Source organism: Eriocheir sinensis, chromosome 11, assembly GCF_024679095.1.
Source record: "Eriocheir sinensis breed Jianghai 21 chromosome 11, ASM2467909v1, whole genome shotgun sequence".
Lineage (NCBI taxonomy): Eukaryota > Metazoa > Arthropoda > Malacostraca > Decapoda > Varunidae > Eriocheir > Eriocheir sinensis.
In genome coordinates, this window is record NC_066519.1 from 21,685,329 (window position 1) to 21,702,828 (window position 17,500).

The following is a 17,500-nucleotide window of genomic DNA, read 5'->3' on the forward strand; positions in this document are numbered from 1 at the left end:
ACTTCACGATACTTTGTCACGTTTGCATTTTTTTTTCTTGGTTCCGGTGTGTCTTTTTTTTTTTCTTGTGTGTGTGTGTGTATGAGTGATGATGGCAGGAACGATTTAGCAGTCATACTCAATTACTTTATTTTCTCTCTCTTTTTCTTTTTGTCAGGTTTGCAATTGTCTTTCTTTTTTTCTTTTCTCTTCCTTTTCTAACTTTCTCTTCCTTTTCTGACTTTTTCTTCCTTTTTTTTTACTCTCTTCTCTGACTCCCTCTCTTCCTTCTCAGACTTTCCCTTCCTTTTCTTCTTTTTTCTGATTAATTCTCTTCCTTTTCTAACTCTTTCTCTTCCTTCTCTAATTCTTTCTGCTCCTTTTCCAACTCTCTTCCTTTTCTATCGCATTCTCTTCCTTTTTTTTTTTTACTGTTTCCCTTCCTTTTCTGACTCTTCTTTTTCTGACCTTTTCTTCCTTTTCAAACTCTATATCTTCCTTTTCTCTTTCTTTTCCTTTTCTGTCTCTTTCTTACATCCTTTCCTGACTTTTCTTCACAAGGTAGAATTTGTCACCTGTTAAAGTGTCGCCGAAAACCCAGACAGGTGTGAGGCCAGGTGTGAAGCGTAATTAAATGCAGGTGGCAATGTCGTAATGGCAGCACGGCAAGTAGACTCACGTGTCCCAGGCCCGTACACATTCATTTACCTTAATCACCTGGGCGACTCTACTTACCTGCCTTTCCCTCTACCTGTTACCTGTCCTTACCTGGCCCGCCGTACCCAAAGTGGTCTCTCGGCGGCCTCAAGTCTCGTCTCGTTAATTCCACCTCACGTCTGCGGCTTCATGATACATACCAACCCTCCCATTTCCCCATATCAGGTCTCCCATATTCTCCTTCTCCTCCTCCTCCTCCTTATATCTCAAGTATAATGAACGTAGCGCCACCTCTGTCTACTCCCTCCTTCTCCTCGTCCTCCTCCTCCTCTTCCCCTTCACATAGCACCCATTTCCCCTTAGCCATCAGCTGCACCGTGTCACCGCTCCGCCGTATCATACCGTGTCTCGCCGCCGCCCGCCCCTTCCTTCCTCCCTGTCTCCCGCCTCGCTCATACATACCTCACGTGCCTCCTATTTCATTCGCAACATATCTCTCTCCAGTGTCCGTTTCCCTTAATTCATTCACACTATCACCTCCACCACCCTACCACCAACACCTCGTACTCTATCCTGCCTTCCCTCGCCTTCACTCCCCCTCCCAGTATCACATGTACTCCCCCCCCCCCCCTTTCACTACACTTTCATTTCCTTTCTTTATATTTCTGTACCTTGAGTTGGCTTCTCTTCACACGTCACTTTTTGTACCACCCTTGTTTATTTTCTTTTTTTCCTTCACTTTCCTTTTCTTTCCTTCCCTTATCTTATCTTACCTGTCCCTTACCCACTTTACGTTAGCTACTTTCAATACCTGTACAACCCTATCCGAGCTGGCTTACCTTATTTTTCTTACCATATCTACCCTCATTACCTTTGAAAGCCTATCCTATATACCTTAGCTGAGTTACCTGCCTTTCCCATCCTATACCATATCATACCTTACTTTAATGTACCATACTTTACCTTACCAACCGACACCACCTATGCCACATTATCCTTACTGTATACCTTACCTTACCTGCCTTTCAAACCCTTACCTTCCCTTCCCTTCCCTTCCCACCTGTACCAGCCTCCTCTAACTACTCCACCTGCCCACGTTACGTACCCCAGGAAATTCAGGTGTATCGTGTAGCCCGCAACCGCCAGCCAGCCAGCCAGCCAGCCAGCCCACATAGTATCGCTTTTCTGCCGACAATAACAAGGCCGGGAGAGGCAGAGTATAGCGCCGCGCCCTCAAGCATGAAGGCACGCGATAACGCCAGTTTGCATAGCGCGGAAAACTATACCGCTGAGTGAAGCCTTGGGCGGGAAACTGAAGGCGGGGAGAAGGGCGAGAGATAAGGAGTGACGCGGGTGTGAGGACAGTGTGTGCGTGTGTGTGTGTGTGTGTGTGTGTGTGTGTGTGTGTGTGTGTGTGTGTGTGTGTGTGTGTGTGTTCATTAATTTAGAGGCTCAGGTGGACTCGGTGAAAGAAAAGGGTGAAAACGGGCGTGAAAGGAAGAGATTGCACACCTTGATGGATAAGATTAAAGAGCAGGTAATTGAGGTAATGCGAAACTAAATAACCGACGAGAGAGAGAGAGAGAGAGAGAGAGAGAGTAATGAATAAATGGATGAGAGTAATGAACGAGCCACAGGATGAGAAGGAGGATGAAGGCCGCGCATGAGAAATGAGAAAGGGGAGTCAAGTAAAGAGTCAAAGGAAGAGGAGGAGGAGGAGGAGGAGATGAAGGAGGAGGAGGAGGAGGAGGAAGAGTGAAGAACTGTTTGGATATTGATGGAGTCGATACGAGGGGAGGTATATATAAAGTATTTCCTTCTCCTCCTCCTCCTCCTCCTCCTCCACCTCCTTCTCTTCCTTTTCCTTCCCCTCCTATTCGTTCTTCCCGTTCATTAAAATTTTCGCAACGTCTCATTTTACTTTTTCTTATGCGTTCTCTCTCTCTCTCTCTCTCTCTCTCTCTCTCTCTCTCTCTCTCTCTCTCTCTCTCTCTCTCTCTCTCTCTCTCTCTCTCTCTCTCTCTCTCTCTCTCTCTCTCTCAATTATATACTCTCCAGTCTTGAATTTATACATTTCTTTTTAATGAGTGATGTATTTTCCGGTTATATTCATTTTTTCAAAGATATTAAAGATGAGAGACATTTCCACAAAGTAATTCACTTTTTTATTTTTTTATTTTTTGCTATATTCAATCATTTTTTTTTTTCTTCTATCTTTTCCTCCCTTCTTTCTGTGTGCCTCTTATTCCCTCTTTAGACCGCATTTTTATATGTAAATTATATAACCTTTGTAATATGTATTTTAATTTTATTTCATTTACCTCTCATCTTATCCCTCTTCTTCCTCCTTCTTCCTTACTTGCCATTTTTCCTTCCTTCCTTTTTTTCTCATTTCTTCATGGCTTTTTTTTTTAGATTCCCCTCCTCGCTCTTCTCCCTCCTTACCTCTTATTCTCCCTCATTCCAATCTTTCCTCCCTACCTCCTTTCATCCCTACCTTGCTATTTTTTCTTCTCATTCCCTCACTCTTCTTCCTCCCCTCCCATCCTCCCTTGTCTCCTTCCCTCTCTCTTCTTCCTTCTTTCTTTTCCTTTCTCCATTTTTCGCCTTGCTATTTTGTTCTTCTCATTTCCTTCCTCCTCTTCCTTCCCTCCCATCCTCCCTTATCTCCTTCCCTCTCTCTTCTTCCTTTTCCTTTCTCCATTTTTCGTAATTTCTTCATGTCTTTATTTTCTTTTTACATTCGCCTCTACATTCGTCTCCCTTCTTACCTCCACTTCTCCTTCATTTCCTTCTTTCCTCCCTCCCTCCCTCCTTTCATCTTTCCCTTGCTAGTTTTTTTCCTCCTTCTCACTCCCTTCCTCCTCTTCCTTCCCTCCCATCCTCCCTCCTCTCCCTCCCTCCCTCCATTCATCTCCCCCTGTCTGTTTTTCACTCTCCCCCTTCCCTCCTTCCTCTTATTACTTTTTTTTTCATTATCTCGAAGCCTTCTTTAATTTTCTTCTCATTTGCCTTCCCTCCCTCTTTTTTCTCCCTCCCCTTCATATCTTCCACTCACTGAAACCTTCAATTTTCTCTTCTCCATTTTTCTCATCCCCCCCCTGTTTTTTCGATTGCTTCTCTCTCTCTCTCTCTCTCTCTCTCTCTCTCTCTCTCTCTCTCTCTCTCTCTCTCTCTCTCTCTCTCTCTCTCTCTCTCTCTCTCTCTCTCTCCTATAACATTTTTTTTTTCAATTATCTCTTTATCTGTGTTTTTTATCTTTATTTATTCATCACATTTTCCATTTTCTTTTATCGCTACGCAAATATTTCTCATTCCTGACTTTGTTCCATTTTCCGCTCATAAAAAACTTTCTGTAAACTTTATTTTTCGACGTATTTCTCCTTTTTTCTGCATCTTTTATTTTTTCTTTATTGTGGAACTTTGTTTTTTTGCTTTTTGCCTTGTCACCCCTTTCTCTCTCTCTTCCCTATTCGTTCTCGTATTTACCTTATCCATCGTTTCATTTCTCATTCGTCTTTTTTGTTCTTTATTTCGTGTTTTTTTTCTGTTACAAATTTTCCCTGTCTTCTCTTTTTTTTATTTCCTCTTCCATTCTGTTTTCTTTTCTACTTCTCTCTACTTTTTCTACTTCTTTTTCTACTTCTTCTCTCCTTTTCCATCTTTTCCTTTGTCTTTTCTTTTGACTCCTTACGCTTTTTTTTACTCCCTTAGCTTGTTATATTTGTTTTCATTTTAGTTGTCCCTCATCTTTTTTTTCTTTTCCCACACATCCTTCTCTCTCTTCCCGTTTCTTGTCATCTCTCCTCATTTCCTTCAAATTTTCTTACTCACTTTAAGCTGTTTTTTTTATTTTTCCTCTTTTCTGTTCTTTTTTCCGACACATTCTTCTCTTTCCTCATTTCCTTTCACCCATCCTCATTTCCTTTCTCTTTTCCTTCTCCTTTCTCCTTTTCTTTCATCCATCCTCATTCCCTTTCTCTTTTCCTTTCATTTCTTACACATCCTTCTCTTTCCTTTCTTCCATCCTCATTTCCTCACTCTTTTCCTTGCCTCGTGACGCTCGCTCGCTGCTGTTTTCCCCTTTCTCGCTCGCTCTCTCGTTCGCTCGCATTTTCCCCTCGACCCTCATAACTTCGGAGGGGAAAAATGGCTCACAAACAGGTCGTCGTAATTAGCGGCTCTGGATGGTTTGGTGTCGTGCTCATCCGGAAGGTCTTCATCCCCTCACCTGCCATTAATCACCGCATTTTCACCCCTCGGCGCCGCCCTGACAAGTGAGGGGGAAAGAGGCAGTAAGGGAGGGTAAGGGAGGGACAGGACGCCATCTAGCAGCCAGTGAGCCAACTAGCCAGACAAAGGGGAGTTTAGGGGTAAGGACGAGGGTGAAGAAGGGAGTGAGAATGAAGGGATGCGTGGAGACAGTGCATTTGAAAAGAGGAAAAAGGAAGAAATATAGAAGTTGTCAGTAATTAAGGAAGAGATAGGAAAGAAAGAGTGAAGGAAAGTGTGAAAATAAAAAGATGTGTGTAGACAGTGTATTTATGAAGGGTGAAGAAATAGGAGACAGAGAAAAGGAAGAAATAAAGAACATGTGAGCAATTAGGAGAGGAAAGGGAATGAGAGGAAAGCAAATGAAAGTGTGAAGGAGAAAGGGGAACGTATGAAAGGCCGCGGAAGAAGGGGAAGGGAATGAAGGGAAGGAAGGAAGAGGCAAGGGGAATGAGGGGAAGGAAGAACCAGACGGAAATGTGAGGGGAAAGTAAAGGAAAGGGAAGGGAAGGGAATGGTGGGTACGTGATGAGACAGCGAAGGGGATGAGGGGAAGGGAGGAAGAGGAAGGCATGTGAGGGGAAAGAACGAGTGGTGAGGGGATATGTTAGGGGGAAGGAGACATGCCGGCCATCAGGGAGGAAAGGAAGGAGGCAGAGGGGAAGGACGGATGAGGGGAGAGGGAGGGAGAGAGGAGGGAAAGAGGGTGAGGTCAGCTCTCTATCGGCAAAAGTGTTGGGGGTTTTCCCTTTCCCCCTTTTCTTTTTTATTCTATTTTTTTGGCGTTTGAAGAAGTTAAGACGGTAGTGCGTGTGCTTTTTGGTCTGTGTGAATGATGCAAATGAAGGGAATAAGAAGAAGGGAAATGAGGAATGGAAAAAGCAAATGAAGGGAATAAGAAGAAGGGAAATGAGGAATGGAAAAAGCAAATGGAGGGAATAAAAAGAAGGGAAATGAGGAATGGAAAAAGCAAATGAAGGGAATAAGAAGAAGGGAAATGAGGAATGGAAAAAGCAAATGGAGGGAATAAGAAGAAGGGAAATGAGGAATGGAAAAAGCAAATGGAGGGAATAAGAAGAAGGGAAATGAGGAATGGAAAAAGCAAATGGAGGGAATAAGAAGAAGGGAAATGAGGAATGAAAAAAGAAAGTGTAAGACGAGAAAGAGAAAAAAGGAACGTACATAAAATAGAGGAGAGTGATCGGAGAAGTGTATTCCATCTTCAATTTATTCAATTTCGTGTTAATTAGTTTTATTTCTTAATATCATAACAGATACGATCCTTCAAGTTCTCATACGCAGTCGATGGAAGTCTTGTGCGTGTTTTAATCTGAGGTTTGTTCCTTGAGGTCTGTCTTTGCCTTACCTTGCCTTGCCAACCACGTCAACACAACTCACCTGACCTTACCTTGCATCACCTGACTCATTATCCTGTTTTACCTTAATATAGCTCAACTTATCTTCCTTTACCTTACCTGACTTAATACCTAACATCACCTGGCGCCCTGTCCTGCCTTACCTTAATGTACCTCAACGCACGCTGCCTCCTCACCTTATCTAATCATCTCACCTTTCCGTGGACGTTACCTGATGCAAGCTTAATACATAACTATTTCCCACGTTCAGTCATCCATCACACATTTCACCTGCAGGAAGGCAACGAAGAGTAATATTTTGTTAACACACACACACACACACACACACACACACACACACACACACACACACACACACACACACACACACACACACACACACACCTGGATGGGTTTGCTTCCGGTGTTTCGTTAAGCCCCGAACGGTATATATATTTTTTTTTTAAAGCGACTAGAACACTGAGAGAGAGAGAGAGAGAGAGAGATGCACAGCCCGGTCCAAAAATATACGTTGAACAAGTCCTAAAATAGCTGGGCTGAGTTCGAGTAAGCCTTAGTGTTTTATTGCCTTTGGAATCGAACCTGAGAGAGAGAGAGAGAGAAAGGGCAAACAAAATGACAAGCAGAAACATACACAAACACAAACAAACTCGCAACCCCAAAAAAGAGACAAACAGAGACATGTAGAGAGTAGAAACACACACACACACACACACACACACACACACACACACACACACACACACACACACACACACACACACACACATTTCTACCTGGCTGGATGGATAATTCGCTGAACCTGCCGTGGATTGGGAGGCACCAAGAACGCGATTAACGTCATTTGCAAAACTCTTACTCGAATACTTTGTGAGAGGAATTGGATCGTGAAATGAACCGCCTCGTGTTGCTGTTTTAAAGGAGCGCTGCCTGCCTGCCTGCTGCCCTGCCTCCTCCCTGCTCCCTCCCTGCCTGCTTGCCTCAGTACTTGCCTAGCGACCTGCCTCTTTCGTTTCCTCCCTGCTCTTATGAATGACTACTTATCTACTTCCTCGAACACTTGATTATCTACCTGACTGTTTCCTGCCTGTCATGCCTATCTGATTACCCATTTCCTTGATTATTTGAATACTTACTTACTTACTTATTTACCCACCTTCTGCTTGTCTGCTTAACGAGCCTACTTACCTCTGTACCAACCTATTTTCTTGCCTTCATATCTACTTACCAACCTACCTTCCAACCTACCTATCCACCTACTTACCCACCTGTTTTCGTACCTTCCTATACCTACCTACCAACCTACCTTCCTACTTACCTGTTCATCTACTTACCCACCTGTATTTACTTGTTTCCATACCTTTTTATCTATCTATCTACCTTCCTACCTACTTACCTACTTACTTACCTGTACCTACCTGTTTACGTTTTTATCTATCTGTCTACCTGCTTCTTTGTTCACCTGCTTGTCTGCTTGAATACCTGACTGCCTCTGTTTTATTCCCTTCCACCTTTCCTTTTTAATGCCCTATTTTCTCCTTTTTCTTCAACCTTTGATTCTTTTTTTCTATTTTTCTCCTCGATCTCGCTCTATTTTGCTCTCTCAAATTCTCTCTTTCTCTCTCTCCCTGGCCCTGTTGTTTTGTATTGTTTTTTTTTTCTTTTCCTCCATTTCTCTTTCTCTGTTTTTTTTCTTTGCCTTTTATTCTGTTTTGCTTTTACACTATTTTTGTTCTTCAGTTTTCTCTCTCTTTATTTTCTAGTTTTTTTTTCTTCTTTGTTTGGTTTAGTCTTCCTCCTATTTATTTCTTCGGTTTACCCTTTTGTTTTGTGTTCTCCGTTTTCCATCGGCCTGTTGTTTTTCGTCTTCCCATTTTTTTGTCTTTATTTCTCTGCTCTCGGATTTCGCTTCGTAGTTATTCTGAATCGCTTCGTCCAAATGATCGCTGGCTTATTTCCTTTCGCACATTCCTTCGTCAGTTTCAGTCTTTTCCCCCATTAGAGAGTAGGTTCATATTTCCTTTTATTTGTTCCTCTTCCTCAAACTTATTTCAATCCAGTTTTTTCTACGGCATATTTCTCTCATTGATCGTGTCTCTTTTATTTGGCATGTCTCTTGGTTTTCTTTTATTTATTTTGTTCTATCTTCCACGTTTTCTGTAGTCTGTCTGTCTTTCCCCATTTTTTTCCTTCCGTGCACCACTCCATCAGTTTTTTTTTTTTTTCATTCATTTTGCATATGTTTTCCTGCTTTATTTTGCATATCTCTTGGTTTTCTTTTTTTTTCCATCTCCCGCGTTTTCTGTATTCTCTCTGTCATTCCTCATTTTTTCTTTCCATGCACAGCTCCATTTCTTTTTTCTTTTTTTTCATTCATCCAGTTTATATCCTTATCCAGTTCCATTCCATTTAACATTTTCTCATCTTTTTCTCGATATTCTTTCTGTCCTCCACCAGCTGTATATCTTTCTCTCTATATCCACTTCCTTTTTCATTAAACATTTACCTTTTTTTTTCGGTATTTCTTTCTTTCCTTCACCAACTGTATATCTTTTCCTCTGCCTTCAATTTTTATCATTTACTTTTGTACTTTATTTTTATTCTGTCGTTTATTCGCCATTTTTTTCTCTTTATCATCTGCGACTTTTATAATTCACTTTTCTACATATATTTTTTACCTTGTTTTATTGTATCATTCACCATTTTCATCTTTTTCTGTCCACTTTCGCTTTCTCTATAATTCACTTCCAAAATCATGCTCATTTCCTTTCTGTCAGTTATTCGCTATTTTTCTCTTTTATCCTCTGCAGGTTTTATGCTTATATATTCTACAGTATTTTCTATCGATCACTTTTATTTCAACCTACCTTCACTTTTTCTTTATATAATTTACTTCCACAATTATCCACATTTCCTCTCCGTCAGTTATTCGCTATTTTTCTCTTTTATTCTCTACGACTTTTATGCTTATATATTTTACAGTATATTCTATCGTTCACTTTTATTTCAACCTACCTTCATTTTTTTTATATAATTTACTTCCACAATTATCCACATTTCCTCTCCGTCAGTTATTCGCTATTTTTCTCTTTATCCTCTGCGACTTTTACGACTCTCTTTTCTGCATATACATTTTACATTGTTTCTCTTTTCTATCCTTCACTTTTTTATTTACTTTATGATCATCCTCCGCTCCTTCCTGTCCCCCGTCTCTACACAAGTTCCTCCTCTTCTTCTTAAGACAGAAAAACGGTAATTTCCACTATTGAATTCCGCAGGATTATACGAAATCACCTAATTCCGCCATTTATTTTCTTATTTCCTTACACTTTCTCCTCCAAATTTGCGTTAGAATTTCTCGCTCTAGTTGAAAATTCGTGTATTTTTCGCTCAGTTCCGTTTCCCTTCGTTTTCCTTACATTATCACTTTGTTTTATCCTTTTCTCTACATTTTCTTCTACAACTTACCAATTTTATGATCATACTTATTATTATTGTTGTTATTATTATTATTATTATTATTATCATTATTATTATTATTATTATTATTATTATTATTATTGTCGTTGTTGTCTTTGTCTTTCTAATTTTCTTCTTTGTTCCTTCTGATTTACATACAAACAAACACTTGGAGAAAGAGATAGCATGTTTCCTCCCCCTCCTCCTCCTCCTCCTCCTCCTCTTCCTCCTCCTCCTCCTCTTCCTCCTCCTCCTCCTCCTCCTCCTCCTCCTCCTCCTCTTCCAACCCTCTTACACAGATCTCCACAATTAATGACATAATTACCACTTTTTTCCTACTTTGTCTCCACCACCCTCTCTCTCTCTCTCTCTCTCTCTCTCTCTCTCTCTCTCTCTCTCTCTCTCTCTCTCTCTCTCTCTCTCTCTCTCTCTCTCTCTCTCTCTCTTACTCTTTATTTTCCCTCTTATGTCCTCCTTCTTTCCCTCAATCCTCCTTTACCATGTTTTTTTTTCTTTCCGTTGGTTCCTCTTTCTTTTTCTTTTCTTTTTCTTTCTTTCTTCCTCTCCTGTTAGTGTTTCTTCCTTTAGCCGGATCTTATTTCTTTTTTGTCCGCTTCAGTCAGCTATTTTTTTTGTTTTGTTTTGATTGTATTCACTCTCTCTCTCTCTCTCTCTCTCTCTCTCTCTCTCTCTCTCTCTCTCTCTCTCTCTCTCTCTCTCTCTCTCTCTCTCTCTCTCTCTCTCTCCTCCAAGTCGCGTAATTTGTTCCTCTCCGTTTCCTCCCTCGCTCACTTTCCTTTCCTTAATCCTTACCTTCCATTTCTCTCTCTTCCTCGAACCCAAACTCTTTTTTTTTTACTCTCTCTCTCTCTCTCTCTCTCTCTCTCTCTCTCTCTCTCTCTCTCTCTCTCTCTCTCTCTCTCTCTCTCTCTCTCTCTCTCTCTCTCTCTCTCTCTCTCTCTCTCTCTCTCTCTCTCTCTCTCTCTCTCCCAACCCCCCGCCCCCCATCGTTTCTCTGTATTCATGAAGGTATCCACGTATTGACTGTTTAGAGACGTGTGTGTGTGTGTGTGTGTGTGTGTGTGTGTGTGTGTGTGTGTGTGTGTGGTAAGGACGTTGCCCCTCTAAATCTTGCCTTACGTAACATTGATTTTCATATGTCGAAGACCTTATAAGTTGGCTACACACACACAAACACACACACACACACACACACACACACACACACACACACATACATACATACATACACATACATATATGGCTTGAGGGTGGAAGAAGAGTGTGTTTTTTATGTATAGCTTCGTGTATTGTTATTTCCGCTTTTTTGAGTTTATATGAGTGTTGTTTTTATCTGTAAGAGCAGGAAAAAGCATGGTGTGATTTTGTCTTATTTTTTATATATATATTTTTAGGGCAAGTATAAAAGAGTTTTCGTTTTTCTATTGATAATGCAATGATGGAAAAAGGCTGTCTGTGTTTTTTTGTTTTTTTTGTTTTGATATCATAGTTTATATTTTGCCGCTATTTTTATGTTTTATTATTATTATTGTGATATTAAATTGCGCTATGTTTCTGTTTTTTTTGTTTTTGTTTTGAGATCATAGGTTAAAGTTTTCTTGCTCTGTTTTGATATTCTATTTTTATTTTTTGCTGAAGACTTCGTTGATTCTATTACTAATTTACGTTTGTTTGTTTTTTAGTTTTCTGTACGTAAAAATAGATATTGAATTAGTTATTAGTTTCTTCTCTTTTCTCTCTTTATTCTGTATCCCATTTTCCTCACTTTTTCATTATTTTGACTCTCGAAATGTCTTGCTTTATAATCCGTTTCCCTTATTACTTATTACCTCCCTGATTAGCAATTCCAGAAGGTATACACATTTCCGTGACCTTCAAGGGAACCACTAGTATTCCACCGACTCCATTTACCTTTTTTTACCATGTCTAGATTGCTCGAGAAACGCCAGGTGGGATTGGTTATTAATTACGTGGCCTTAAATCCCGATATTATGTATAGATTAAGAGATTCGAGACGGGGAGGCGAAGTCTGAAAAACAAACTTGAGAAACTGGAACACACGGACAGCGGCGCGATATGAGAGGGAGAAAAAGTGCGGCGAGACTTTTTTGTCCGCCACTGACTATATATTAATGACAACTGTGAGGGGAAAAAGAGGAGGAGGAGGAGGAGGAGAAAGGAAAGAAGAATGAGGAGGGAGACGAAAGTGAAATAGGAAACAAACAAAAAAAAGAAAAGAATGAAAATAACGAAAGGGAAAAACAGTGGGTGTAGAACGAGTATCATTTTTGGCATGAAGTAAAAGTAGGAAAGGATGGACTTACAAGAGAAAAATCCGAATGTTATGGAGAGAAAATAAGAGAATGAAAAACTAACAAGAAGGAATATATTTATGAAGCATCACTTTCAGGTATAACATTAATATTTCTTCCTCCTTTTTTTCTGGGGGGGGGACAACATTAATGATCTCTTTTGACATTTCTTCATTAATTACAGTCATATTTTTCCTTCTTTTTCATGTGACAGTATTTGGTCTATTGTTTAACGTGACAGAATTATTAACGATTTTCTCTCTTACGTAAGGTTATTAATATCTAACTTGTCTTTCCCTTCTTCCGCAGATGACGTAAAGAAAATGCCCGAAGACTACAGACATGTTGGGCCGACCGAGCCTCTGTACCACCAGCCGCCCCTTGCGCCCGAGAGCCAGGAGAGGTGAGTGTGTGTGTGTGTGTGTGTGTGTGTGTGTGTGTGTGTGTGTGTGTGTGTGTGTGTGTGTGTGTGTGTGTGTGTGTGTGTGTGTTTAAGTGCATCTGTCTTTCCCACAGCGCTTGAGACCCAGAAGAGGTAGTACTATGTGTGTGTGTGTGTGTGTGTGTGTGTGTGTGTGTGTGTGTGTGTGTGTGTCCCTATGTATACCTGTCTGTCTTGGTTAGGCCTACACGGAACATAATTAAACCTTGTTCGTCTAATGGTAAAAAACGGTGCAGGTGGGGAAGGAATAAAGTCTGCTGGGTGGACAGGTGTGTCAGGTATGGAGACGTGTATGGGCACGTGCGTAGGGGAACAAGGAGGAAGGAGGACAGGTGGGCAGAGGAGGTAATGAGATTAAAGGTGAGAGCCCAGGTGGGGGAGAGAGTGTGGCCCCGGCAACGTGACCTGGAGAGAGAGAGAGAGAGAGAGAGAGAGAGAGAGAGAGAGAGAGAGAGAGAGAGAGAGAGAGAGAGAGAGAGAGAGATGAAGCAAAAACTAATAAAGGAAATCATAACGAAAATAAAACAACACGGAAAACTGAAGCGAGTAAGCAAGAGATTTCTAACACACATAAAAAAGAACACTACCAATAAAGAAGAAAAAAAAAGAAATTCCTCACATAAAAACACAGTTGAAAACGTTGCAAAAATAGCAATGTGTTGAAAGCTATGTCGATACAGGATCAGTGGAAGAAGATAAAAGGAGAAAGAGAGTGAGGGAAGGAAGGAAGGAAGGGAGAGAATGAACAGAGGGAGGAAGAATGAGATCAACCGAGAGAGAGAGAGAGGTATGGAGAGAAGTAGAAAATAAGAGTAGAGAGCTGAACAATACAGGAAGGAAGGAAACAGTAGATAGAGAGGGAAATAGATAGATGAAGAGGGAGGAGAGAGAGAAAGAGGAGAGAAAGGCAGCCAGGTAGAGAGAGAGAGGATAATAAGTAGTGGCAGAGAGGGATGAAGGAAGGCAGGAGGGCATTTAGCTAGCGAGGAAATAGGGAAGCGAGAGGTAAGGGTTTGGGAGGAGAAAGGAAAAATAATAAGGAAGGAAAAGGATGAGGTGAGGAAATAGAAGGGAAATAACGAAATAAACAATAGGAACATACGGGAGAGAAAATAAACACAAAAAGAAATGGAAAGAGGTATGAAAATATGTTGAGAGAGAGGTGAAGAGAAGACGGAGGAAGAAATTAATATAGGTAGAAACATACATAGGCATAAAGAAAAATGAAGTATAGAGACGTAATTTTTGGAGTCACGTGAAAGTAACTTAGGTGAAGAGATGAGGTAAATCCAGAAGGGGCGAGGAAGGAACACAGAAAGTAGTTAGGAGAGAGATATGCATGAAGGAAGAGATACAATAGCAGCCCAAGCATGAAGCCAGGTATATGTAGGCAGATAAATAGAGGCAAGATGGTACATAGTAGGTAGGAAGGTAAATTGAGAAGAAAGGTTGGTAGGTAGTTATGGTATGAAGGTTAAGGAAGAAGGTATTGGAGATGGATGTTAGGTAGGTAGGTAATTAGTTAGGTAAGAAGGTAGATATCAAGATAGAAAAGTAGATAGTTAAGAAAGATGTGTAGTTGAGAAGAAAAAAAGGAAGGAATATAAGATGACCTTTATGTAATTAGATAGGTATTAACGTAAGTACGAAAATAGGGAGGCAGGTAAAGTGGGTAGTAACGAAGGCAAGACGATAGGTAGGAAGGTAAGGTGGGTATTAAGTAGGTAGAAAACAGACAGTAAGGTAGGATAGGTTTTAACATAGGTAGGTAGGCAGGCATTAAGGTAAAACAGATATACATGTTCTTGGGTGGTTAGGGAAGTAGGATGTGCATTGATATAGGTAGGCAGTCAATCAGTAAGGTAAAACAAATATACATGCTCTTTAGTGGTCAGAAAGGTAGGATGTGCATTAATATAGGTAGATAGGCAAGCATTAAGGTAAGACAGATATACAGGTACTAGGGTAGGTGAGGAGGGTAAGATGTGCATTAATATAGGTAGGCAGTCAGTAAGGTAAGACAGATACACAGGTACTAGGATAGGCGAGGCAGGTAGGTTGAGGCCAGCGTGTGAGGTGTGGAGGCTCGGAAATACAGGTGTTAGCGCGAGGGGAAGCAGGTAGTGGCCCTTAATAAAGCAGCCAACAGCCCAACAAAGCAGGCGGACAGCAGGGGCGATGTAGTAGTAGTAGTGGTAGTAGTAGTAGTAGTAGTGGTAAGGGTAGGAGGAGTAGGCATAGACAAGGCTTTTTCTTCATCCTAGTCTCCCTCCTTTGTTTCCTCTTTCCTTCTTCCTCTTCCCTCATTTATCCATTCCTCCTTCTTACCTTCTCCTTAATATCTCTTTGTTTCCCTTTTTCTTCTGCCTGTCTGTTTCTTGATTTATCTTCTCATTTCATTGTTCTTTCGCTTTCGTTTCCTCCTTCCCCTTCCCTCTTCCTTCATTTATTCATTCCTCCTTCTTACCTTCTCCTTAATATCTCTTTCTTTCCCTTCCCTTTCTCTGCTTGTCTGTTTCTTGATTTATCTTCTCATTTCATTGTTCTTTCGCTTTCGTTTCCTCCTTCCCCTTCCCTCTTCCTTCATTTATTCATTCCTCCTTCTTACCTTCTCCTTAATATCTCTTTCTTTCCCTTTTTCTTCTGCCTGTCTGTTTCTTGATTTATCTTCTCATTTCATTGTTCTTTCGCTTTCGTTTCCTCCTTCCATTTCCCTCTTCCTTCATTTATTCATTCCTCCTTCTCCTTACAAGCTCCTTAATCACCTTTTCTACACTGGCCTTTCTCCCTCAACCTACCCTTTCCCCTTACTCCTCCTTTCTCCTCAATCACCCATTCTACAGTAGCTTTCCTTCCTCAACCGACCCTTTCTTGTAGCTACCCTCCTTCTTCCCTTTTCCTCCTTATTCCACCCTTCCTCTTCCTCCTCGTCCTCGGTATCAGAAGAAGCGCGTATGCCCGCTCCTCGCATAACATAAAATATGGAAACACGCATGACATACCCGGCGGTCCAGCGGCCTTTGTGCTCCGGACTTGTGTTATTTATGGCAGTCAATATTAAGACAATATTTATGTCTCGCAGGCAAGTTGGTTCTTCCCTTCCCTTCCCTTCCCTTCCCTTCCCTTCTCCTCCCTGCCTCCAATCGCTCCTCTCTTCCTCCCTTCTTTCCGTCCCTTTTTTCCTCTCTCATTCTCTCACTTCCCCTTTCCTTTCTCTCTTCCTTCTTTCTTCTTTACTCTTTTCGTCATTTTTCCTTCCCCTATTTCTCTTTTTTTTCTTTCCCTTCCTTTCTCCCATCCTTTTTTCCTTCCTTCTTTCCCTCTCTCGTGCGTTTACTCTCCTTTTCCTTCCTTCTTTCCTTCTTTCCTTTCCTCGTTTCGGTATTTTTCACTTCCTTCTCTTTTTTTCTTGTTTCTCTTCTTTCTTCCTTCCTTTTTCCTTTCTTAACTCCCTTCTTTCTTCCCCTCATTCTCTCGATGTCCCTTTCCTTCCTACCTTTCTTATTTCCTTCGTTTCGTCCTTAGCTTCATTCGCTTTTTCCTTTTTCCTCTCCTTCTTCTTCTCTTCGTTCTCTCACCACCTCTTTCCTTCCTTCCTTCCCTCCTTCCGTTCCACCCCTCTTCCTTCGTTCTGTCCTTCCTTACCTCTTTTCAATTCCTTCCTTCCCTCATTATTTCCTATCATAATTACCTTTCTTCCTCCCATTTTCTCCTTCCTTCTTTGTTTCCATCTATCATCTTCCTCTTCCTCCCCCTCCTCCTCCTCCTCCTTGGTTTTTTTTTATGTGGGTTTTGTTATTCTTCATCTTTGTTATGTGAGTAGATGTCGACCTTTTTGATATTTCTTTTTCTTTCAACTTCTTTTCTTTTTTTCATTTTTTTCCCTTTTCCTCTTTTCATGTGCGATGAGGCGAATATCTGTTGTTAATGGATGAGTTTTTTTAGAATCTTCTCTTTTCATGTTCCGTCTTGTCTTCGTCTTTTTTTCTTTCTTCTTTTTTCTCTCCCTTCTTTATAATTTCTCGTCTTCCTCCTCTTCTCTTCCTTCTTCCTCTTCCTTGTCTTCCTATACTATTCCACTTCCTTCTGTCTCTTCCAAGTCTTCCCTCGTCTTCTCTTAATTCTTCCTCTTCCCTCGTCTTCCTCCTCTTTTCCTCTTCCTCCTCTTCCTTCTTTCTCCTCTTTTTTCTTCCTCTTCCTCATCTGCTGCCATAAAAAAGTAAGTTGGTGAAGGATGAACCATCGACAAGAGAGAGAGAGAGAGAGAGAGAGAGAGAGAGAGAGAGAGAGAGAGAGAGAGAGAGAGAGAGAGAGAGAGAGAGAGAGAACTAATATGGCGGCAGTTATGAGCGAGAAACAAAACAAATTACAAAGACATTTCAGGCGTCACAAGTCCTTCCTCACACACACACACACACACACACACACACACACACACACACACACACACACACACACACTTGGATATGGATTACGGGTCTTTGTTTTATCTGGACATTGCAACTATTTTTTATTTCTTTTTTTTTTCTTCCTTACATCTTTTTTTTTTCACCAAAGAAAGAGAAATAAGAAGATAGTAAGTGGAAGGAAAGTAGGATAGTAGTAGTAGTGGTAGTAATAGTAGTAGTAGTAGTAGTAGTAGTAGTAAGATAAAAAGTGAAAGAAAAAGAGTATTAGTCGTAATGATGGTAATTAGATGAAGAAAGAGTAAAAACCAGAAGAAGAAAATGAAGAAAAGTAATAGGAAGTTAAAAATATGAAGAAAAAAAGAAGACAAACTAGTAAACAGAAGCATAAAAAGAATCAAAGTAATAGCAAGCAAAGAGTAAGAAAAAAAGAAGAAAAACAATAAGCAGAACAAAGTGAAGAAAAGTAAGAGGAAGCAAAAAGTACGAAGACAAAAAGAAGAAAGACCAATAAACAGAGGAACTAAATAAATGAAAGCAATTGGGAGCTAAAAGAAATGACCCTCCCAATAAAAA

General features: G+C 40.7%; 1 protein-coding gene across 1 annotated transcript in view; it reads left to right on the top strand.

Moving 5' to 3' along the window:
• LOC126997053 (teneurin-m-like) overlaps window positions 1-17,500 on the top strand; it is a 439,194-nt gene that overhangs the window by 278,049 nt on the left and 143,645 nt on the right. Inside the window, exon 7 of the mRNA XM_050858090.1 lies at window positions 12,386-12,479. Within this exon, the coding sequence (XP_050714047.1) occupies window positions 12,386-12,479 (94 nt within the window). The remainder of the gene's footprint in view (window positions 1-12,385; window positions 12,480-17,500) is intronic.